The sequence below is a fragment of the Nuphar pumila genome, chromosome 2, assembly GCF_984573655.1.
Source record: "Nuphar pumila chromosome 2, dmNupPumi1.hap1.1, whole genome shotgun sequence".
Taxonomy (NCBI): domain Eukaryota; kingdom Viridiplantae; phylum Streptophyta; class Magnoliopsida; order Nymphaeales; family Nymphaeaceae; genus Nuphar; species Nuphar pumila.
Window position 1 is genome coordinate 111,356,698 of NC_143250.1, and position 25,456 is coordinate 111,382,153.

The 25,456-nt window shown below is 37.5% G+C and overlaps 1 protein-coding gene across 2 annotated transcripts in view; it reads left to right on the forward strand.

The window, feature by feature from the left end:
* The first annotated feature begins 24,632 nt into the window (after positions 1 to 24,632).
* Positions 24,633 to 25,456, forward strand: part of LOC149846745 (uncharacterized) — a 32,628-nt gene continuing 31,804 nt past the window's right edge. Inside the window, exon 1 of one of the 2 annotated variants that reach the window (XM_089998132.1) lies at positions 24,633 to 25,216. In XM_089998132.1, coding sequence (XP_089854258.1) covers positions 25,049 to 25,216 — 168 coding nt within the window. In that variant the 5' untranslated portion in view covers positions 24,633 to 25,048. The remainder of the gene's footprint in view (positions 25,217 to 25,456) is intronic. The other variant, XM_089998133.1, reaches the window with a different exon arrangement.

Consider the following 25,456-nt stretch of genomic DNA (forward strand, 5'->3'; position numbering starts at 1 on the left):
GAAAAAAAATTTAAGTTTCGCAATAGAATGCATCCAACATCTTAGATCTAAGTGGCGCTCTTTCTCACTAGGGTGTGATGCACGTGGATAATCATCTAGCCCAGAGGTAAGTGTCTACAAGAGGAAAGATTAAAGATATAAAAACTTTAAAGGGTCACCAGAGGTTGTTAGACCAAGATAAAGTCACAATTAACACCTGTCATGCCAGTTCCAAGTCTCCACTGTTAATCACACATTTGGTGACATTGTAACTTGTTGTGGAACTTGTCCCAATTGTTAAACATTTGGAAGCAATAACATTTATCAATTCCAACAACTTTGATTTCAATTTTCCTTGACTGGAAAGATAAATAACGAGTACACAGTTATAGCTACATTCCAGACTAACCAAATTGATGAATGTGGAATCTTGTGTTGTGATTTGCTACATATTGATCATCAGGTCTAGCTACTAAACGGATATGGTTTGATTGCACTAACAACTTGATGACCATAGGCTAACATTTGTGCAATTTCAAGCGACGCTAGCTTACTCTGCCATCAACTTTGGATGTAAAGCAGTGGTATTCATTACATACAGGCAGGCCTACATGGAAACTATAAAACTTGGTATCATTACATACAGGTAGGCCTACATGGGGATTATGAACAAGCTGCTCGTGACTCTGCTCACCAGCTATATGAGCCGATCACGAGCGAGTTCGTGATGAGCCAAACCAAGCTGAGATACGGGCTGATCGGTGCTGCAGCAATACCAGCTCAAGCAAGCATGCATGGCAAGAAGTGAACTATAAGGGCACAATGTTTTAGTTCAGAGATATACCTGGAAACTATGCAAATGTCCATGGCCAGCATATCCTGGTAGGACTAGAGGCAATGCTTCATCAGCAATGTCCCTCAACCGACTCAACTCCGGCAACACCACCGACCCCAAGTCCGGCCTGTCCTTCCTCCTCAACTCTGAGCACTTCAACGCCATCTTCGTGAACGATATAGTGTCCTCCATGGGCCAGTCATGAACAACAGGGTCCGACGATCGAACGAAAGGGAAAGAGAAGGTGAGGAGAGGGGTCGGCTCGGGGTGTTAGTGATGACGCTGCTCCGGCGAGGCTACAGACGGGGAAAGGAAAAAAAGAAGAGTGAGGAAAAGAAGGGAAAGAGGCGGAGGCGGTGGTGGTTACGGCGATAGCACCCGGCTCCGGCCGACTGCGGATGGGGAAGGGGAGGAGGCGTCACGGCGGCAGTCTGGAAGCCTATTTGGGGGGTAATCAGAGAGAGAGAGAGGGAGGGAGAATTTTGCGCCCTGTTTTTATCTAAAACTAGAGACCGAATTTTACCTTCGCAAACGCCGTCGCTAATTAGCCGTAGAGTAGCGACAAAAAATTTTCGTCACTAATTTGTCGCTAATTAGCGATGTTTTTTGCGATGTCAGTTGCTAATCCTGCCTTTAATTTTAACCACTAATTTTCTCTAGCTAATTTGTCATAAATTTAGGACAAAAAAATGGGTCGTAAATTTCTGTTGTTAATTCACGTTTTTCTTGTATGTAGTGCAAGGGACACACTCCATGGTACTGAACTTGTGACATCCTTCAACTTGAATGCCTTACGCGAACCCATCTAGTCAGGCGTGCCTAGCCCTTGTGAGTTCTAAAGTTTGAAACGGAAAAGGTTTATGAGCATGCATTGTGTGAATGAGTGTAGTGTTCAAGACTCCAAGTTCAAAGTGAAGACAAATGAGGATAATTCAAAAAAGAGAAAGCCCACATCAAACACCTCAAATACAATGTGTTCCTTCCCTCGTATGAGCGTCATGCAGACTTTCGTTTACCTTGACACAATTGTCAAAAGAAGCAGCAATTTTTTGGGTTATTACACAGACCTGCAGCCAAAAACAACTCGCCACCATCACATCAGGAAAGCAAAATGAGTTTGGATCAACACCAAACACACAAATGAAGCCTTGTCTCAAGAAAAGATACGCGCTAGGTAACATCAAAGAGCAGTTATCTGACCTGCAATATCCTGCTATGAATCAATTTCATGCAAATTCTGTGCCTCAAGAGCGATCTTTCTTAATAGGGAAGCTTGGGGACAACTGTTGGATCACATTTCGGATCACACAGTTTCACAGTCGTCATCATGATATAAAACATGATATAAATCAGGAAATACAACAAAGTATACAGCATGATCAACAGACGACCGAAACAATAACAGGGTGCAGGCATGTCGATTTCCGCAAGCAACCAAAATCTAGATAGCAGCATATAAACAAACATATGCATAGAACACAATAAACATAAGAGAAGCATGTTAATATTATGTAACAGGCTAAGGCGTACGGAAGTACTCCCCTTAGAGAAGATTCTCCCCCACATACAGTGCAAATCAGGGTCCGGCGTCCTTCCCCCAGGATACAATAGCCACGACGAACCGAACGGTGCACTCCGACGGGTCGTCCTTCGAAAACAACCTCTTCAAACCAAACGTTGTATAACACCCTTTCGGGAAAACTCAGGAAAGAGAGAGAGAGCAACAACGGAGATGGGAAATCGCAGAGCTTCAGATATGCGTCTGTTTCAGCCTCTTCGTAACCCCAGGCCTTACCACGCTTTTATAACCCACGAACGGTTATGAAACGTAGAAGGACCCGTTACGGATTCTGAGGAGACGTGATCCGTTAACGGTCTTCGAAAGATCGAGACCCGTTACGGAATTCGAAGAGCCATAACGGGCATGGACTACGAGGAGTCGTGACCTGTTATCATTTCCCATAACCCGTTACAGAATTCAAATATCCAAAGAAACTTTGGGTAAAAAGGTATTTTGTCTTCATTGGATATGGCCCTAAAGGGCTAATTACCCGAACCTGGCACAACGGGCGCGCGCGCGTGTGTGTGATGGTCATCCCACTCTCTTGTTCTCAAGAACAAGTGTATGAGTTCACAAGTAGCTTATAAAGCCCACAGAAAACTCAAGCACAAACAATGTGGGACTATTCCACCTCATCAAGATCACCTTCTCTAAACAACCCAGTTTCTTCTTTGAATTTTCTCTCCCTTCCTTCTTACACCTAACAACAACCCCAATGGACTTGAACCCAAGATGCCCCTTGGTTGTGACAGTGCAACCTAACCATCCAGCTATCTCCTTTGACCCCTCCAAGAGAGATAAAAACATAAAATTAAAATCGGTAGCCTCGACTTCATTCATGCTATAATTGATATTGAGACTCTTCACGTTCACCAATCCAAAAAGCTCCGTGTACTAGAGCTAATAAAGTAACCATTTCTTCAGCTTGTCTGGTTTTCATGCCATTCCTGGGGCCAACTGCTGTATTGAACACCGGAAGTGGAAAACTTGCCTGCTTCAGTGAGTTCCCACACCCATTTCAAGGTCATCTATCTGTAGCTATTAAAAATTCATTGCTCATAAGAACATCATCACCATATTGAAAGTCTATGTAATATAGCATGGGGTAGAGTAGTTTAAAATAACCTTATTGGACTATCATGTACGGGGTATACCAGCCTTTTTAATATTTTCCTTTTTGTTGTACCAAAGGGTGTCAACCCTTTCAGATGTATATGTTCCCCATTCACGAAATACAAGTTGGGTTACATATACATCAATTTGGTTGAAAGCATTTGTGAGGAGAATAGGGCTTCATTCTTAAATCGCGTGAAGACCATGCTGATGTCATTTTGGAGGTGACGGTTGATGCAATCAGGTAAGTTTTGTGATATTTGAGTTAGGGATCTGAAGAAGTATTGGATTTTAGGTGATCCTTTTAAGGATTTTTGGACGGTAAAAGAATTTCTATAGTGTTTTGGAGGAGTTCTATAGTGTTTTGGGGGGTGATACTAAAAGGTGGTAACCCATATTTTGGGGTTTGTTGTGCGGCCCTAGTGTTGCTGTTTTTGGGCTGTGTTTGGTTGGGTTGGGTCTCAATAGCATATGTATTATGCTTTGAGGTATTCATTTGGATTGAGTTAAGGTCTGGTTGTTCCTAGTCATTGGGTTTCGGCTGGTTGTATGCATATTTTTTTAGTGTTGTTGCGAAGGTGCATCTTGTTGAGTTCTTGTTTGGTACATGGGTTGTTTATTATAGTTGAGGGAGATGGAGAAAGATGAAATCCAAATTATTCTTGTAAAGTTGAATGAAACTAATTATGTATATGAGTCGATTTCATGAAAGTAGCTATTGGTGGGAAAGATTTGGGAGGCTGCTTGAATGGTTCAAAAGTAAAACCCAAAGTCTTTGATGAGGATTTTAATAAATATATAGAGGAACGAGTCATGAACAATGCAAAAGTCAAGGAATGAATCTTGGATCTGTAGAAGAGATAATTACAATGAATATTTCTAAATTTAATGAAGGAAAAAGAAGCATGGACTTATCTCAGGCAATTCTATAGAAAAGAAAATTGGGCAATACATTATCAACTCACTCAAGAGTCAAGAAGAATGAGTTAAGAAAGTAAGTCGATAGAAGAATTTTATTCTAATATGCAGAGGATTTGGGATGCTCAGAAGAAATGTGAAAAGTATACAAAAATGTATGTATTGCATTTCATGTCAAATTTGTTTGGGGCTTCTTGATCAGCATAGAAAACAAATAGGGTCATTGAGAGATAAGTTTCCTTTTTTATATTTGCATTAAATGATCTTGCATTTGGCCACTTTTTCAAATACATAAACTCCCTTAAACTACCTGTTTCCTAACAGAGCCGTGTCATAAGTTTTGTTTAGATTGACTATCCAAACAATGACTTGGAATGATTTGCTTTGCTGAAGATTCTCTTTGCATACTATATCGCAGTGAATATTGTCCATTTTGCTAAGCATCGGTGGCTGCCCATCCTGCTTTTCAAAAGCATGTTAACCTTATGGCTGATAAATGAGACGAGCAGCTCGTGCTGAGCTTATAAAGAGCTCATTCAAACTCATAAATAGGTTCGGCAAGCCAATTGGTAGTTGAAGCCAGTGTATCGCTTGCTACGATTTGCCCTGAGGTTGAAGAAGTGAGTGTTATGATCTCTTGTCGAGATCTATATATAGACATATGGATTTTTGTCTCTAATTGGCCTCCTCCCATTTCAATATATGTCAGATAATTCCTCTTGGAGGTGAGTTTCGCCGCTTTTCTAGGAAGAAAGAAAAGCCAGTGACTTCCCTGCCTTACCGCGCACTGTTTTTTTGGATGGAGGAGCTGTCAGAGTTTCATATTACCCACCGCATACTTTTTCCACTCCTTGAGGTGGCGACGAACCAGTGGGTGTTTAGAGGCAACCCGAAACATAAAGCACCCTACCACCTTTATTGCCCTAAGCGGGCCCACCATCTACCGAGACCTCTAGTGTTCCAGCTCATGATCTTCATGGGGGATGGGGGAGGAGAAGACTGGTTCAAACACAAGTTGTTGTCTTCCTTTGATGAGCATGATTTTTTCCCAGCCATCTGTGAAAGGGGTGGGACATGGCGTGGCTGGTAAAGGACATCGTCTTGTTGAGCCTAAGGTTGGCTGACAGAGACTGAGCTTGTCAAACACTTTTGTTGCAGACATGAAGAGCGACTATTCATGCTTGGTGCAATGTTGTCGGTATCGGCACTGAATCATTTGGCCACAGATTCAGCTGTATCGGTACAGATACTTAAGTGACTCGTTCAGTATCGGCCCAAAAATAATAAAAAAATATTATATATTAATCATAACGTGACACGTGTCAAAAGTTAAAACCATTAAAAATAATTTTAAAATTTTATGTTTTGGTACTTTTTTATATTTATAACAAAATAACCGATTCAGGATTGCAGCTTATCGGTTTTCTGCCGATACGCACCCATACTGATAACATTGGCTTGGTGCTTAATTGCTTTGCCTTGTTATTATATTGTTCTTTTATGTCAGTTCACCTTCATGTCCTTAGTTGAGTCCAACAATGACTCTCTAGGCCTACTTGGATTAGATTTTTGGGGTATGGTATTGGGTTCAGACTCTGGTCTAATCGAGTCCACTATAAGAAAAAACATATTCGGACCCAATAAAAACTACATGAACCAAACCCGGATCATACCCAGTAAAACTATATTTTTTATCATTTTTACATTGAAAAATTGGGTGTCTTAATCAAAACTTGGGTCGGGTATAAAATTTCACAAACTATACCCAGGTCCATGTATTAATCAGACCTTTGGGTTCAGACAGGGGTCTTCTTATTTATCACTATACCTGACCCTATAGGGTTTGGTTTGGGTCATGTATGGGTAAGACTAACTATAGTTGATCCCCTAGCGACCAAGACTAACCATGTCAAAGAACTACGGCAACCTAAGCCTAGTCCAAAACAACGACTCACATTGTGAATCTTTTTTTGTTTGTTTAATTGGAGAAAAATTGCCTCATTCACCAAGTTCATTAGAGTAAAAACTCAAGTTGTTTTGCAAACTAAAGATTGCACCCCGCTTCAACCTTTTGGCAAAAAAATTTATAACTTACTACATGGACCATAACATCATTTCGAATCACTTGTATTTGGCATCCCTTATAGGGATAACAACTGATTTAATCCTATGGTCAATAAAAACTTAGCTGGATAGAAACAATCAAAATAAAACTTGGTATATCAGGTCGCTCCTGACCTGGACCAGACACAGATCCAGAAAACTAATGGATCTGGGTCCTCTGACTCAGGTCCTATGGACCGAATCAGACCCAGATCTTGTGTGGATTGGGTTCGACCAAGATTCTGTATGGATCAGGTTCGAGTTGGGTCTTGTTTTGACTGGGTCAGACCCAAATCTTGTTTAGATCGGATCAAACTCGGGTTCTGATTGGACCAGGTCAGACCTGAGTTTCTATTATTGATCAGATTTAGATCTGAATTGAATCGAATCGGATCTGTAACATAGTCTATATACTATTTACACTTGAACCAGATCAGTGATCGATACAGTCATTTTTGGGATCAGTTTAGATCTATTTTTTATCGGTTTCTTTCAGTTTTTCACTGGTTCTGAGATGTAGAGACCTTATTTTCATGAATCCATGAAAAGACATGAATTTTCTCATTCAGTTATAAGGTTTTATGAGCTTTTGTTCATGTTTTGATCAAGTTCATTAGGTCAAAAACTGGCTCATACCCTTAGATGACCGATTCAGGGGCGTTTTATACTGGTTTGCAATATTTTTAGACCGGTTCCAGCATAAGGACCTCGGGTTTTACCCATATGAATATGTTTTTGTTATTTTTCATGCCTTATAAGTGTTCATTGTTAAAAAAGTATGACTTATGCATATTAATTCATGTATTTTATATTGGTTAAGCTATGCATAATATTTTTAAGCATGAATTATGACTAAATTTATGATATTTTATCATCAAAATTAGTTTGTGTATATAAGTTAAAGCATGGACTTTATTTTGATGATATAATGTATATTTTGCCATGAATATAAATGCATTAACATGTGTGCATGGGCATGCACCATAATACAAATATGATTTTGATAAAAGATCTTGATTGACCAACGCATGCAATCACCAAAGTGACCTGCATTGCGTTAATTGAGGATTCTTTGGACCTTATTAAGATTTGTTAGTATGATTATGTGTAACTTTATGAAATAACGATTCTACCCAAAAGTAGGTTGTTGTGTTTTAAATTCACACATGGTGTAATAGTAGATGTGTATTCCAGCCCATGAAGCATGTTCGTACCTAAAGGTATAGTACTGAATTATCTTTGGTTGTATGATCTACTAGTTTCACCAACTGAAGTCAATTTCTTATGAATTGACGAGACAAAGAAACTATAGGTACTAGCATTTTCACCAAAGTTGAATGATAATGACTCAACTATGCTTGTCTCAGAAATGGTGAATAGTAAATAGTCTCACATTTACCTTTTCATCATAAGTCTCGTTTGAGCAATAATAAAGTCTTATCTTTCGTTCCCTGTTGTATCAGGTTCTTTCCTTATCGACAATTCTAGTAATATTTCCCTTTTAGATGCATCTAATTTTTCATATTAGAAAGAAATAATATTGTTCACTCTGGGTTACATGGACCTTTACTTGGCTCTTAGAACTGACGAGCCTCCCGCTTTTACAATGCAGAGCATAACCGAATAGAAGGTTGCCTTTGAGAAGCGAGAGCACTCGAACAGACTTAGCCTATTACTTTTGCAATCTCGAATGGCTAAGAATATTCGATGTGTCATTCCTCATTGCAGAATAATGAATGAGTTTCTGGGAGTCATTGAGGCTCAATTTGTCAGTTATATTAAGGCAAATGCCCCTACATTAATGTCCAAACTGGTATCTATGAAATATATTGGTGATAGTCACATTCAACAATATATTTTGAAAATGAGGAACATTGTATCTCAGCTGAATGATATGAAGTTTGTCATTTTTTATTCTTTCTTTGTTTATCTGATTTTGACCTTATTGCCTATTGAATATGGACCCTTCAAAATCTCTTATAACACATATAACGATGAGTGGTTTTTCAATGACCTCTTGTCCAAGTGTGTTGAAGAAGAAGAGAGACTGGAATGTGAGAGGGTGCCGAGTGCACGTATGACCTCTCATAAGAAAAAAAAAGGTTGGGGCCAAAGAAAAGTTCTTTTAAAAGGAAGAACAAGAAGAAGGCCTTTGGAGAGAGTTCTAACTCTTAGAAGAAAGTCAAATCCCAGGCAAAAGGCTTTTCTATAAAGTATTTCTTCTATAAGAAGAAGGGGCATAAGAAGGTGAATTGCTTGAAGCATAAGAAATGACTCGAAAATAAAGATAATAAGTTATTTGTTTCATGCATTTGATTCATGTTTCATTGCATAGTTGGTGGATTGATTCTAGTGCTATGATGCACATTATCAACTCTTTGCAGGCATTTCTGAACAAAAAGGAACCAATAGAGCATGAAAGAAGCATCTTTTCAAGAAATAAGATGTGTTTGCATATCAAGAACGTTGGAACCTGCAGAGTTATATTAGAATCGAGATTTATTTTGGATTTTGTTAATACATTTTACGTTTCATCCTATAGTCGGAACCAAATTTCAATTTCAAAACTTGATAAGTTTGGTTTTTGTTTTAAATTTAAAAACTCCAAGCTTGTTATTATTAAAAAAAAATATTAATGTAGGTTCTGCATATATGTGATGGTTTGTATCAGTTAAAAACTGAATTCAAAATTCAAGAATCTTATTATGTCGAAAACACAATGATTGACAATAAACGTGGTCCAAAGAAAGATCAATCATACTTGCTTTGGCATCGAAGGTTAGGACATATCTCGAAAAAGAGAGTCTAAAGATTTGTGAAACAAGGAATCCTTAGATCCCTTGATTTCACGGATATAGAGCCATGTGTTGACTGCATAAAGGCTAAACAGTCTAACACGTATAAGAAAGATGTCAAACGCAGCAATAGAAAGTTAGAGATAGTGCATACAGATGTTTGCGACCCCTTTTCACCGTGTTATACAGGCAAAAAATATTTTGTCACCTTTATAAGTGATTACTTATGGTATATGTATTTCTACTTATTATTTGAAAACTCAGAAGTCTTTTAGGTTTTTAAGGTCTTCAAAAAAGAAGTAGAGAAACAAACCAATGCAGTTATTAAGGTTAGGTCTGATAAAGGTGACAAATATTATGATCGTTTCACTGAAATGATACAAAAACAAAGACCATTAGTGCAGTTTCTGAAAGAGAAAGACATTGTACCTCAACATACCATCTCTGGTAGTGCTTACCAGAATGATGTAGTTGAAAGAAGAAATAGTACGCCTAAAGAAATAGTTCGAGCGATGTTGAATCACTCAAACCTTTCTTTGACCTTGTAGAGTGATGCTCTTAGGACAATAGTACATATTTCGAATAAGGTTCCTACGAAGGTTATTCATAAGACTCCTTATGAGTTATGAATGAGTATTTTTATCATATATGCGCATATTGGGATGTCCTATTAAAGCTAAATTATATAATCTACATATAAAAGCATTTGGTTCTAGGACGACTAGTGGATTTTTCATTGGTTATCTAGAAAGGTCAAATGACTTTAGGTTTTATTGTTCATCTCATATACGGAAGATAGTGAAAACATATAAAATGAGATTTCTTGAAAATGGTTCTATTGGGATAGATGCATCTCAAAATATTGATTTTATGAAAATATGAGATTCAGGTTTCATACCTGCAAAGGAGAACGACCTAATTTTTCCTGTCATTATCCCTTTGGATAATGTCAAGGAAAGTTTGATCAATGAACATCAATCCCAAATAAAGTCAGTTGTTGATGAGGATATACAACAACAACATGATACATAAGTTCATTTTGAATCACCTGTAGCACCTGTATGGAGGTCTATGAGAACCAGAAAATCCGTTATTCATCAAGACTCTGGTGTATTTGCAAGAGTCTAATAATTTCATAGATATTTTTTATGATTCATTCACCTTTATAGAAGTCATTAAAAGTGAAAGATCAATACATTGGATCAATGTCATGAAAGAAGAGCTTAACTTTATGATAAAAAACTAAGTGTATGATCTTATGCCTCGACATATCGTCTGTAAGTGGGTCTATAAGATCAAAACAAACTCTAAAGGTCAAGTGAAGAGGTATAAGGCTAGGCTCATTGCAAAAGGTTTCACACGGATAGAGGGCATTGATTATAATGAGACTTTTTCTCCTATCTCAATTAAGGAATCATTGAGGATAATCATAACCTTTGTAGCTCATTTTAATTTAGAGCTATATTAAATGGATGTGAAAAATGCTTTCCTAAATAGGGATTTAGAAGAGAAGAAGGTATACATGCAACAACCTCCTGGTTTCAATGTAGATGACTCGAATCATTTAGTTTGCAAATTAAAGAAGTTAATTTATAAACTTAAACAAGCCTTCTGTCAGTGGTATAAAAAGTTTAATAAGGTAATTATGAACTTTAGATTCACTGAAAACATTGTTGATCAATGCTTTTACATTAAGACCAGTGGGAGTAAGTTCATAATTTTGGTTTTATATGTTGATGATATTCTTCTTGCAACTAATGATTTGAGTCTATTATATGAAATAAAATATTTTCTTTCTTCTTATTTCGATATGAAAGACATGGGTGAGGCCACATATGTCCTTGAAATTGAGATTTGTCATGACAAAACTAAGGGTGTCTTTGGCCTCTCTTAGAAATCTTATATCTTTAAGGTTCTTAAAAGACATGAGATGAAAAATTATTCTCATGGTTCAACACTTATAGTGAAAGGGGATAAATTGACCTTAAAAGATTATCCTCAGGATAATAATGAAAAGGCTCAGATGACAACTGTTCCATATACTTCAGCGGTTGGGAGTTTGCAGTACGGGCATATTTGCACATGACCTGATATAACATTTGTTGTGGGAATGCTTGGTAGATATTAGTCAAATTCTGGCATTGCGCACTGAAAGGCAGCAAAAAAGGTCATTGGATACTCTGATGCGGACTTAGGAGGATGTCTCGACAGTAGAAAATCCACCACTTGATACATCTTTCTATTAGCAGGTGGTGTCGTCTCATGAAGAAGTGGAAGGCAGTCTACAACTGCTGCTCATACTATTAAGGCAGAATTTATTGCTCTATACGAGACTTTGTCTCAGGCCATTTGGATAAGAAATTTCATTATAGATCTTGGTATTGTGGACTCTATTGAGAGACCACTAAAGTTTTTTTGTGGTAACGAAGCAGTTGTGTCCTTTTCAAATAACAACAAGAGTTCAACCTTGTGTCAACACATGGAGTTAAAATATTTTATTGTTAAAGAAATGTCTGGGAATCATCTGATATGTATTGATACAATTGGTACAAAAGAAATGATTGTGGATCCCCTTATTAAAAGTCTAGCACTAGGATTGTATTCGCAATATATAAAGGGGATGAGTATTTTTTATTTTTTCTGATGTATGACAATACATTATGTGATCACATTTGTGAAAATCAATTGATTCTCTTTAACTTTATATATTGTTGATTTTGCATAAAGGATCTCTCATTTGGTTAGCGAGAATAACAGAATAACAATATTAAAGAACCAATAGAATGGGTTAGAGACCAACCTAATAATAAAGATAATCTTAATATGCTAAAGTAAGGTTGTTAAATGCGATGAGGTGAAGCGAGGTGTTGAGTATGTTATGAAGCGAGGCGTAAGCCTCGAGGCGTTGAAGCATCTGCCTCATGATTAAAACAATAAAATATATAATATTAATAAAATAATAATAAAAATTTAATAAGAACTACTAATAAACGATAATATAAAATAAATACTACTTTCTTATAATTAACTCGTATTATTCATTTTCTTATATGCATGCACATGTAAACCACAATTAAGTTAGACTCATAGTGCAAGATAAAACAAGTTATATCTACAATCATGAAATCATATTGAGTACATATGGGGTCATCTCCAAATCGACCTGTTCTGGAAATACCTTCTGTGCACAAAATTTTTGTTGTAATAATAGAGTTCAAATACACAATTAATATAAAAAAAGTTAATTCCTTAACTATTGTACAAAACTAATATTCACAAAATCACAAATGAATAAATAAGAAAAAATATATCTTCAAATATTTAACAAAATGTAAACAAGATACCTCTCTAAGTCAAATAACATCAAATATTTAAGAAGTCATAAGTCTTAAATGTCTCCTTAAAGGCAAATAACATAAAGTTGAATTTTTTCAACGTCATAAGTCTTAAATAATATCAAATACTTAACAAGTCATAACCCTTAAACAATATCAAATATTTTCAACAAAATTGTCTTCACTAGGACTAGATAGCTCATCTTCATTTGAATCATCCACATATATATATAGGTGTGTGAATCTAAAAAAGCCAAAAGAAACTGTATTTTAGGAAAGAACAACGGTAATAGTTATCTTATGTTGAATCGATAAAAGTGCAACAATACCAGTGCCCATTGTTTATCACCATCTAATTTTAAGAAAGATGAAGCAGGGGACCAAAACGATAATAGTTCAATTCTCTAAGATGGTCGTCAAAACATTTGCCAGATAGGAAAAAAAAACAAACAAGGAGAAAAAAAAGAAAAGAAAAAGAGAATCTGAATGCCTTTTTCCCATTTATTACATGAAGCAACCACACTTAGGATTGGAAACATGGCTATGTTGGTGTTAGCCTGTTGTACCTACAGTCACTGCCCATGCAATGTAAAACTTTGTGGGCACCCCCTTTGATCCCCAGGGAGCCTCCTGCTTTGCCTTGCAGAAGGGGGCTTCACATGGGAGCTCGAACTCGGGATAGAGGGAGACCTCTCTATCCACGAGCCCAATACCATGTGGACAGCCCTTAGGGTCATTTAAATGCCATTTTGGAAAACAATTTTGAACTAGCAAACAAAAAACATAAGAAAGAATCCAATTCACCTGATGTGTATGCCTTAGAAGCAAAGCGCGCCTCGACGTGAGGCATGCATTTTACCCATGCGAAACGTGCGCTTCGAGCCTGCAAATGCCTCCCTACAACGCCTCGGTTCCTTGAGCTTGCGCTTCGCCTCCGAGGCGTACGCTTCAGGTACTGAGGCGTACGCTTTAGGTACTAAGGCGTACGCTTTAGGTACTAAGGCGTACGCTTTAGGTACTAAGGCGTACACTTCAGGTGCTGAGGCGTTCACCTCTAACAACACTGTGCTAAAGCACTGAAAATGAATTGTATTATAGTATATGAAAATATAATATTTTATAAAGAGGTGTTCATCTCCATGACTCATATGATTCATTATTGTGATACATGATAGCATGTGAACCCACATGAATAATTAAATTGAGATAATGGTATAAACTGATATTTAGGACACTTTTAGTGTCAATGGGTCAAGTGAGATAATGTTGGATATTTCGGGTATGGGTCCAACCCATAAGGTGACCCTGTTTCACATAGTTAGTAGGCTGTTAGTGGGAAGTTAATAGGTGTTAGTGGGGTGGAGGTTACGTGAGGGGTTGGGTTATATGATGAGTGCAGCCAAAAGCCAACACTCTAGTCCTATTAACCATATTCTTATTATTCTCATTGGGTTCAGGGTCCTACTCATCATCGATCTAAGGCCTGGGTTCATTGCGGGCATCGATAGGTTGTCGAAGAATGCTGAGCACCCATACATCGCATCTACTAGTGTGTATTTGCATTTCGGTTTTGAATTTATGGATACGCTAACATGCTTTACTTGGTTTTCGAAGGAGGAATTTTCTATAAGATCTGCTTCGAATGTGATCCGAGTTTTGGGTCTCAAGGAATCTATATTCAGGAATGTGTGAGTTAAAAAAGCCCATCCAAGGGCAACCTTAACCCTTTGACTGATCATATAAAAATGTCTCTTAACCCAGGAATGAATGCAAAATAAGGGCTTCCAAATTTTAAGTCGTTGGGAGTTGTGCAAATCAGCTACAGAGGATTCAAACCATCTATTCATTACTTGTCCTATTGTTACATAGATGTGCAAGAGGGCAATCAATTTATATTGAATAAAGTGGACGCCAGCTGACGAGCTAAGGTCGGAACTGTGATCCTGGTGTTCAATGAAGTTTTCTAAGAAGGAAACACGATTAAGCTAGGAGGTGACTTTTGAGATGATAATTTGGTTGTTGTGGAAAACCTGAAACAAATTAATTTTCAGATTTGAAAGAAAGAATTACTCTCAGATTCTGAGGGAAGGTCTATGCAGGGTGAGGGAATAGGTTCTTCATATTCTACATCATGCAAAAGAGCACGTAACGGTTCGGTGAAGACATATGGATTGTTGGTTTCCTCCTAAACTAAAATGGATTCAAGTTAGTGTTAGTGGTGTATATCAAAATTGGTGGAATTTTGGTTATATTGTCTGCACAAATACAAATTTTTTTCCTTTCTGTTGATTGTTTTTACAAATCAGATTATGTAAAAGACAAAGAATGACAGGGGGTGGAGTGAAATCTTACACCAAATAACCCCTAGGGAAAAGATAATTATCGAGACCGCAAGGATAGACCTAAAAGTGAAAGTCTTATAGTTTCTAGAAGGTATTAACTAAGGTTAGGACATCCCTTCTGAATTGAAAGTCATTTTTTCAAATTTTGATAGGACTAATGTGCAATCTTCCAAATGTAACTCCAATTATATTGCTAAGTTTTTGGCCAAATTGGCAAAAGGGGAATCCATAAGTCATGGATGGATCACTCTCAGATTGGTTCTGTAACGCCCCAACTTTTTATAGTAAAAATTTTGGAGTAAAATTTTTTTTTTTGAAATAGCAAAAGTGTGAAAACAAGAGTTGGGTGCATTACAGGATAAAACAAAGAAGTGTTAAAAACATACTATTCATTAATTGAAGCATTAATGTCATTAATTACATCTCATAACAGGAATGTAAATCTACTAATCAAAGTTCAAACAAAAAACACTGAAAAACCGAGATCTCTTGACTACTTCCATACGCGACGCCCACGATGCTCTGATTTAGTTGCTACCTGAAAAACATTTAAAGCAGAAGGGTCAGACTTCCCTGTCTGCGTAAGAAACATTATATTTATATGTGGTGCTCAGTGTTCTGTGTACAATTATGTGCAACATCTGCAGATATAACTAGCATGTAAATTTATATCATTCTAAGAAAATGATTATGCTTTCTAATTCATGATACAATGCAAAAGTTAACTGAACTAAAAGTACATTAGCAGAAGTTGTAGATTCCACAAGTTTTATGAAAGTCATATTAGCAATACACAATTCTTCAAAAATAAGTTTCCAGTCCACTTAAATTGTTTAATGTTTAGCTTACTCTTTTCCTGTGGGTACGCACAGGCATAGACATTGTAGTGAACTAAGACCTTACGGTGATACACTTAGCTCTCACAAAAAAAACATGAACGCTCACAAAGCTTGTACCATATACCCTCTCCTAGGTAGAACATCGGTCTTGTAACACATAAACCGTCTTTTAGGTATACCCAGAGCCCGGAGAATCCGGTAACATATATCGCCTTTCAGGTATACCCAGAATCTCAAAAATTTCATATTTATGAATTCATTTATATTTTTCAGTTATGTTCTTGTGTGAGTCATCACACTACGAGGGGTTCGACAACATACATTGTCTTTCAAGTGTACCCAGAGCCCAGAGAGTCTGGTAACATATACCATCTTTCGGTATACCCAGAGTCTCATGAACTTTATGATTAAGCATACATTTTTATTGTTAATTTTATTTCTTGTGCGAGCCATTGCATCACAAGGGATTTCTAAAAATCCCCAAACCCGTCACTGGGTTCACACACATTGTATGCATTTTATAGTCTGGGTGCCATAAACACCGCCAAGGAGTATAATTTTCTCAGAATTCGGCTCAACCCAGAACCCACATTCAAACATTTACTTTCTCAACTATGGCGTACGCTTTCGTACCCATGATCAATGCCATATTTGCGACAAACTTTGCCTTGCTTTTGTATGCACATCTCTTTCTTTATGTGTACTTGGATTGAAGTCACATGGACTTCACAGACTACATCAGGCTGCCCTAAGCATGCCCACGCCATGACCATGTGGCAATCACCCCAAGTGACGCCGTCAACGAGACACTCTAACCGATGCTAGTGCTCATTAAGGAGTTCACCTGCCACTTATGTGAGCAGGCCCAACAAGTACTTGCGAAAAGGGTTCTTCCTTTCCTGACCCTGCTACACCGATGTCATGGTGCAACACTACCATAGAAGCAACAAGTCGTGATATCCCTCTATGATCTGACATATCATTACTACCATGGCCTGTGCCATGGTTGCCGCCAAGATAAGGTATGAGATCCTCTTCTTGGTTGAGGTTGTTCAACTAAAGCTGCGAAATAATTAACCATAACTCGGAAGCATATCGACCACTAAGGTCAACTCGGTTTGTGGTCATGGTATGACCAGAATAAGGCTGGGGTCAAGTCGACCCCTGCCCAAACCCGTCTATGGGGTTCTACTGACTAAGGTAGACCCGTACATGGTTGCAACATCAACGTCGACGGCCTGTCAGAAGCAACAACAACAGGTTGTTGTTCCAGCCACATGCTGGCAATGCCCGCATCAACAAAATGCGGTGATCCGCTGCACTACTTCAATCGACCACCAGTCATCGGCGGCAGGCAGACCCCGCCAGATCGTCAGCCGACGGTACCCACATCCACCAACCCACACGTCTAGTACCAGGCCGTCAGGGTGGTCTGGTAAATGACTGGTACCGAATAGGCTCCCATTTGGGTTTGACCAGCAATCAGACCGAACCCAATTGTGTGTTGGGTGCACAGTTATAAGGGGCAAACGAGCCAACCCCATATCGCCTTGCACCTGTGTGTAGAACCGTTGAACAACACCAGCACGTTAGACCACCATTCATTTTTTTTTTCTTCCTCTTAATATACAGGGTATGCAATATTAACGTGTGCATACCCATCTTAGCATGCCCCATCATGGTTTTCCTGTATGATGCAATAGACATACCCAAGGTAATTAGCAAAGAAAAAAAATTTAGAACAATGCTTCAAAACGTTATTTCAAACAACCTAATGTGACATGTGATATACTTTTTTTTTCTTTCTCTTGCATTATAGCTACCATACACAACAAAGAGCTAACGTCATTTCCGAAAATTTTTGGACTTGTAACAAAAATAAAAATCTAACATCTTGCCTTGGTATGTCTATATGTACTAACATGTTGTATGCATACCCAGTTCACACCAGCATTAAACCTGGTCATATAGTGGCATGCGAAAATCCCCCCCTTCTATCGGTTTTTGTTTTGATTCTTGTATATGAACCTAACAACTATCGTCTAGTGTGCATAACCAAAGACCTTAACCTTTCGTGTGCTAGCTGGACTACCTGAGTCGAGGTTGCTTGGTTCTCATTCCAGTTTTTTGTTTTTCTTTGGTAACAATCTAGCCACCAAACCCCGTGATAATACACAAATAAATCTTGTCTTATAAAAAATTAGGCAAGGATACGTAAATAGAATTTGATGTTATTCTGGACGTCAAAAACTGACAATAATGCATAAAATTAAAAATTTATTAGGCAAGGATACATAAATAGAATTTGATGTTATTCGGAGACATCTGATAAAAAAAAGAAACTTGAACCCGGATTGAGTCGACCCCAATCTTAGCACAAATCTACCAAGCTTTTCCTTAGTGACTGGGTCTATACTATTAAAATCTTGATTTGGTAATATAACCATTCTACGAAGTGTCCTGTTGGATTGATAAACACGACCCATCTATATGTTGTTAGTAAATCCCTTTTCAAGGTAGTTCGTGCACCATAGTAATGTCCATGTATGTGCTAACACACTGTCTATCTACAGGTTTATCACCAGATTCTTAGAAACCAGAGTCTCTTGCCATGACTTGTATACATATGTACATATGCAATACCACAAATCTGCAAAGTAATGTCTGGCAATCTGTAACTACGTTTCCATGCCACCTCAATATACATATCCATGGTTAACCGTGCAACCACCCATTCATGTCTCCAGCACTTCCCACATGATTAAGTAAAACCAGCAAAAACAGACCATTTCCTCTATCAATCTATATGCATATCTATCCATCATAATTTGAGGAACGATATACATATATATATTTCTTCATAACCGGATCTTATCTGATGTAACAAGTATGGTATGGTTATCAGAGTGGTGTCTGTGATTTGCATCTTACGGCAAAGTCATATTGTCCGATGTAAGATTTGATCGTCGCATGTATCGACCCGTGGATCATGGTGCAGCGAAACGACCAATCTCATCTCCACCATAGATATTTTTAGTGGTGGTTTGCAGCCTGGCACTGGACCGTGTACATCCTTTCAGAAATGCCACAGTACCACTGCGTCAGCCACGGTGAAGGCCATTCGCTAAACTTCTACATATTGCCATATTGGCAAATAGGTGGTTCAGCCCATAAACGCCCGTCTATGTAGGTGGTGTTGCCAAAACAACTCAATGGTGTCGTAGCATAGTTGTGTCACAGAACATCGAACACTTGCATACAAATAACAATACTTCTTACCTCATTGGAGTCTTGCGACGGCACAGCTGCAATCTCGTTCCTTCGTTGGAGCGACACGCCACGTTGTCAATGGAGATCTACTCAGTCCAACAATGGAGGTCGACCACCACCCAGAGAGAAAAAAAAGAGGAACGTTGAGAGAGAGAGAGAGAGAGAGAGAGAGAGAGAGAGAGAGAGAGAGAGAGAGAAACGTCCAGTGTAACTCCCCACCAACAATTTCTCATTTAACTCCTCTTATTTAGGGGAAGTTATTAAATTTTCAAAACATTAAATCTTCACCCTCATCACACGTTTTTGGTGGGTGATGTCTATTTTCAAAAATGCCCGCTCCTCTCTTTGGCATGATTTTTTTTAACTTCCCTCATTATTTGCTTTATGGGTACCCCTCTTCCATGTCACATGAGATCCCCTTTACTTTTTGGAAAAGGGGAAAAAGTAGCAAAAAATAATGTAGGCTTAACTCAACTCCCACGTTTTTACTATTCTTATATATATTATTTATTTATTTCTTTCTTTCTTTTAATCCCCATCATCCTCTTTTTGTGCAAAAAGGAAAAATCCATGCACAGGGGTTTTGAACCAAGGTCTTCAACCTAAGGGGTAACGAGCCCCACCACTTGTGCTACATTATTTTTCATTGCAAAGTGTGTGAATTAAATTGTATTTAACTCGTTTAGTCTTGTTCCAGATTTCATGAAAAAACAATATTTTTCATTTCTACGTGGGCACTCCAAGGCTTTGAACTTGGGTTGTAACTCCACACAACCATGCGTCCTACCACTACACCACACCATCACTTTATTGTTTACTTTTGCAAAGAAATTTCCTTTATGTCTTATTGAGACGTTTACCCTCGTTGGTGGATCTCTCCCGTTACTACGTGGATTTTTCTCCCGTTTGTTTCAACCTTGCACCCTCTCACCTTAAATGTGCTTCGGATCTCACGCTATTATCTTGGAACCATCGGATTTTTCCACTTGGCATAGTGAACCGGGTCGGCTCATCGGATCTCGCTAAAGTCCGGATCCAAATACCCTTTCTAGTATTCATTACCGGGTTCGCTCTACTGGCCCGTAAGCCTCAAAATCATATTGAATATTTCATAAACCATATTATTTCACATAAACACACATTTTTATTTCATTGTAAATTTCTTAAAATTCATGGGTTTTACAAGTTCCCTATAAGGGAGTGTATATAAACACCGATAGTTGGGAATTAATGATACCTAGTAGGGGTCTGCCTAACCCCAACATACCTTTCTGAAAAAAAATATAATAGATTCAAATCTTGGTGTGACCATAGTTACCATAAAACTAAATGGATATGAAAAGCAAAGCGATTATTAAAAAACAGTATAAAGCAAGATAGGATTATGAAGTGATTGTGCAAGTGCATAAAAATTATCTCAAAGGGGTTTGGCATAGTGGGAGGGGATGTAGGCTGCTAGGCTGGTGTTCTAGGTTCAAATCTCATGGGTATCACCCTTTGCACAAGCCAAAACGTGGTGCCTCTCTGGGATAACGGGTAAGCTCACAAAATTTTATGTTGTTGGGACAATGACCGTAAGTATGACATGCAAAGCCAAAGCAACTATGTCATTGTTCTTGGGGGTGTTTTTTTCGTGTAAATATAAAAACAAAGTGTGAAAAATGAAAAGTAAACACATAGAAAACATGATGAAGCACATGTGACAAATAAAAAATGAAGTGAACAAAAGTATAAGACAATATAAGATCAATTGCAAGTTTATTATACAAAATTTATTATTATATAATAAAAAAACATAAGTGAGAGGAAAGTGATTAAAAAGTGATAAGAAGTGAGAGAAAATAGATTTGAGAAACAATGAAGAAGTGAGTTTCTTATTAAAGGGAATCTAGGTTCCCATATTTTGGAAACGAGTTCTCCAAAACTTTCTCTTTTTTGAAGGAAGTAAGATGTTTCTCGCTTCCCAATTGCGTTTTCGAGGAAGCAAGATTTCCTATGTAACTAAAAAGCTTCTAACAACTATGGGTGTAACTACTGATTGCCAAAGGCATAAGGTTAGCACTGTCCCTAATCACTTTCCCACCCAACAACCCCAAATATGCACTGAGCATGGTCCTTTTATAAAACATAAAATTATTTAAGAAACTAATGGAATTACTAGGGTGTGGTGTACCTTCGAGTGTGCCAAAGTAAAGCCTTATAGTGGCACAAGTATGTTTGGTTGCATCTTATGTAGGTAAGTTTGGTTGTGTTTTTCAAAAGTGAAAATAAATCACATGAAATTTTTGGGACAGTTAGATGTTCACTAAAGGGCTGAGCTCAATAGATGATGCCTTAAATAGATGCATATTCTCCACAGGATTCTCGTCATTATCAACATCAACTATTTTTTTATTACTTTCAATTATTTGTTTAACTTTGTGAACATCCAAATAATCGTCCAAAGCATCCATCCATATTTGTTGGTTATCTATGTTTGAAAAATAACTATATCAAAGGCTCAATAACATTTTTGTATATCTAGTTTTAAGATATATCAAAACCATAAATTTCTTAAAGTTACTGATTTTAACCCTTTCAGAGGCCATCATTAACTGCCTACACTAACCATTCAACATATCATTCATCTAATGGAAATAATATGCAAAAAAAAGGCTATCAATATATTCATAATATATTTAATTAACAAAACTACCTACAACCACTATGAAAAGCAACTACTTACAAAAACCCTAACCCCTATTTAGTCAACCTCAACCGCATCACACTAATTGAATGATTATGCACAGACAACCCTAACCCCATTACCCCAAGAAAAAACCATCAAATATTAAATGATGGATAAGAAAACAAACATAAATCCTCTATAATAACAACAAATATATATATAAACCCTAAAAATGGTGAACCCTAAACAAAAAAATCAGTACAACAACAACAAGAACAACAACAAGTACGCCTTCATCCCAAAACACAAACAAAAAAATCAGTACTAATATTAAATAAAACACAAGCAAACATACATAAATCTTTCACGATAACAACCAAACACAAATACTGCAAGGTTGTATTATATATATATATATATATATATATATATATATATATATATGTAAAACTCACTTTAAGACCTAATCGAAAGATAAAGAAGTTGACCAAAAAGATGCGACAATTTTATTAGAATGTTACAAGATAATTACAGAAATTACTGCAAAAGAGAAAAAGAGAAGAAAAATGGTTAGGATTCTAGAGGAAAAATAGTTAGAATTTTAACAATAAACAAAAAATAAAATAAAATATAATAATAAAATGACTTTATATATGAATTAACAAGCATACGAAGGACAAACATGTGCAACAAGTATTTGCAAATGTTAAAAGAAGTTTACTACATTTTTTTGATGAATGTCATACTATATTTGCAAAGGTCATATTGTATTTGTCGATGTCTCATCAGAGTGAAAAAGTCGGGGATATTCACAACAAGCATTTGTGAATGTCAAGTTCGTAGGTCTTCTTTGCGAAGAACGTACTATATTTGCAAATGTCATATTGTATTTGTAAAGGTCTCATTAGAGTGTGAAAATCGGAGACATTCACAACAAGTACTTGCAAATGTCACACATTTATGGAGGTCCTTGAGTATTTACTTAAGTGAGGTTTACATGTTATATTCACGAATGGTGTATTGTATTTGCACATATGCTCAAAATCCCCTTTTTTATTATAAGTTTGCGATCTTTCTACAATGTAGCTATATACCGTGTGAACCTCAACAAGTTCACGTGTGAAAGGAAAAAATGTCATAAAAAAGTTAAGAATCATCGATTTTGGATATGCGAGAAATTTTGTCAATTTGGTAGGTATTTCAAAAAATACACCATTTTACAAGGATAATATAATCATTTTATATATATATATATATAATATGTATGAGTCACCACAATATGAAAACAGAAAATATGAGAACTACTGTGTGAACCACATTTTTCATAGTTTTTTTTGTTCTTTTCTCTTGAATTTAACCATATAGATATGATCTACATGCATGATTTTACAAGAACTAACTCTTGAATCATAAACGAGATTTTTTTAAAGATTTAAAATCAATGACTCATAATCTTAATAAATGTTTAAGCATTCAAAAATCATATTTTTCATAAAAAATACACGACCCAACAACGTATTCCAAGCAACTTTACCTTGTCGAACACATCTACATGGTTGGATTTACAAAAAAAAAGCATTGGAAATGCCCATATTTCTAGTTCTCATATTCTAGTGACTTTAATATGTATATTATAAATATAAGATATATAATATATGTATAAATTATATAATATGCAAAACAAGCTTATAACAGTTGAGCTGAGCTAGGCTTGTCATGTTCATGCTTGACTTATTTAGCTAAACGAGCTGAGATGAGCATGTCATGTTCGTGCTTGGCTCATTTACCTAAATGAGATGTCGCATAGCTCGGTTCATCAAACTCAATTTCTGTTCAGAGCCAAGCTGAACGACAAGCTGCTTGTCTCTTTTCCCATTGTTATGCAGGACAGGAAGGGAAAGCCCTTTTGTGAGTAAAGGCACACACTTTGGAAGAAACATGTGGGCCTCCTAGGCAGAAGCAAAACCAAGAATCTAAACTAGGGTTGGCTATAGTAAAAAAGAAAAAATAATTATTAATAAATTGTACCAACAATATATTAAAAAAATAAATAGCTATTTTAAAGCATACCTTCATGAAATCAAATGTCCACATTGTGAAAATAATTGGATGGTTGCGTGTAGTTTGGAGTCATGTGATTTCAAATCATACATTCCACCTTGTGACTTGAAATCACATGAGATTCACTTCAAGGGCTTGTTTGGAAGAAAAAAAAACTTTCATAGTAAAACAAAGTTTTGCCCATGAGAGTTTTTGATATAAGAAGTTTTTCAAAAAAAATTTTGCTTGTCTGTATAACATGAGAAAAACATAGTGCTAAAATGTAAAAAAATGAGAGAGAGGATGAGGAGGGTTATGGTGGATGGTGGTGAGATGAATCGTGGTGGTGGTGGTGGTGAGATGGTGGGCGGCGGTGGTGAGATGGGTTGCAGGGAGTGTAAAAATAAATTTTTTCTTGGTAGAAAACATTCCTCCACAAACTCAATGTAGGGATGTTTTCTATCAAGAAAATGTACTTTTTTAAAAAAACTCTCAGAAAAAAAGTCTTTAGATTAGGAGAGAAAAAAGAGTAAGGATTTTTCATTGTGCATCACTTTTCCTACATCTTTCTCTCTTTCAAACGCTCCCCAAATGTAATCTCAATTCCTATTCCATTTCTAATTTACATTTTCCGATGTTTGGTTTATCATCTCGTTTGCATGAGATTTTTAATTTCACGAGAGGTTACCAAACATGCTACAAGTTCATTCAATTTTTGACAGATCACAAAAAAGACTCATTTTCTTCAAATGTAAAATAATAAAACAGCAGCAGAACATCTCAGTGTTAAACGTCCCATTTGGAATATATGTAAATCGTAGCACAAAACCCCATGACACGTACGCATCATTAAATGATATTACATCAGAACGGGCGCGTCTTTCGGCGTCCTTCATCCACCGTTTTCAATTCTCAAGAAGGAGAAGAATTCCCTGAGAATTATCATTCCCTTGTTCGCGCGAACCAAACAAAAGCGCCACTTTACCGAACCTGGCGGCAAACGCCGTGATCCACCCGTCAAAAGGGGTGAGGTTTCTCCGGCGGGCTGGGGAAATGGCGCGCGCGCGGGGAGACGTCCCGAAATCGTGGTCTGTTCCGGACGGGGCCTGACCGAGTCTTCCGTTCGCTATAAAAGGCCCACGCGGCGGAACCCTGACCGCCATTCGCTTCTTTCTTGCCTCTCTCCTTCCCTCCTGTGGGAAGACCAAGGAAAGAAGAAGGAAGGAGAGAGAGAGAAAGAGAGGAGGAAGATGTGGGTCTTCTACCTCATATCGTTGCCCCTAACCCTAGGGATGGTGTCCATCACGCTCAGGTACTTCGCCGGGCCGGACGTCCCACGCTACGTCCTCTTCACCGTCGGATACGCCTGGTTCTGCTCCCTCTCCATCATCATCCTCGTCCCCGCCGATATCTGGACGGTAGGTCTTCATTTTCCTCTTTTTTTTTCGGTTGTTTTCTGATTGTTGATCGGTCGATTCCTCGTTGTTGCTCTCTCTCTCGATCTTGGATTGTGTTTGGTTGAGAGAAATTTGCTGCGAGTTTCTGGGATGGAGCTCGAAGAGCCCGAACTATGTCTTCCTTTTTTTTTTGGCGGGGCGGGGTGTGTGTGTGTGCGGGATTCCGCTCTTTTATCGTTTTGTTTGGCGGTGGGGCGTGGA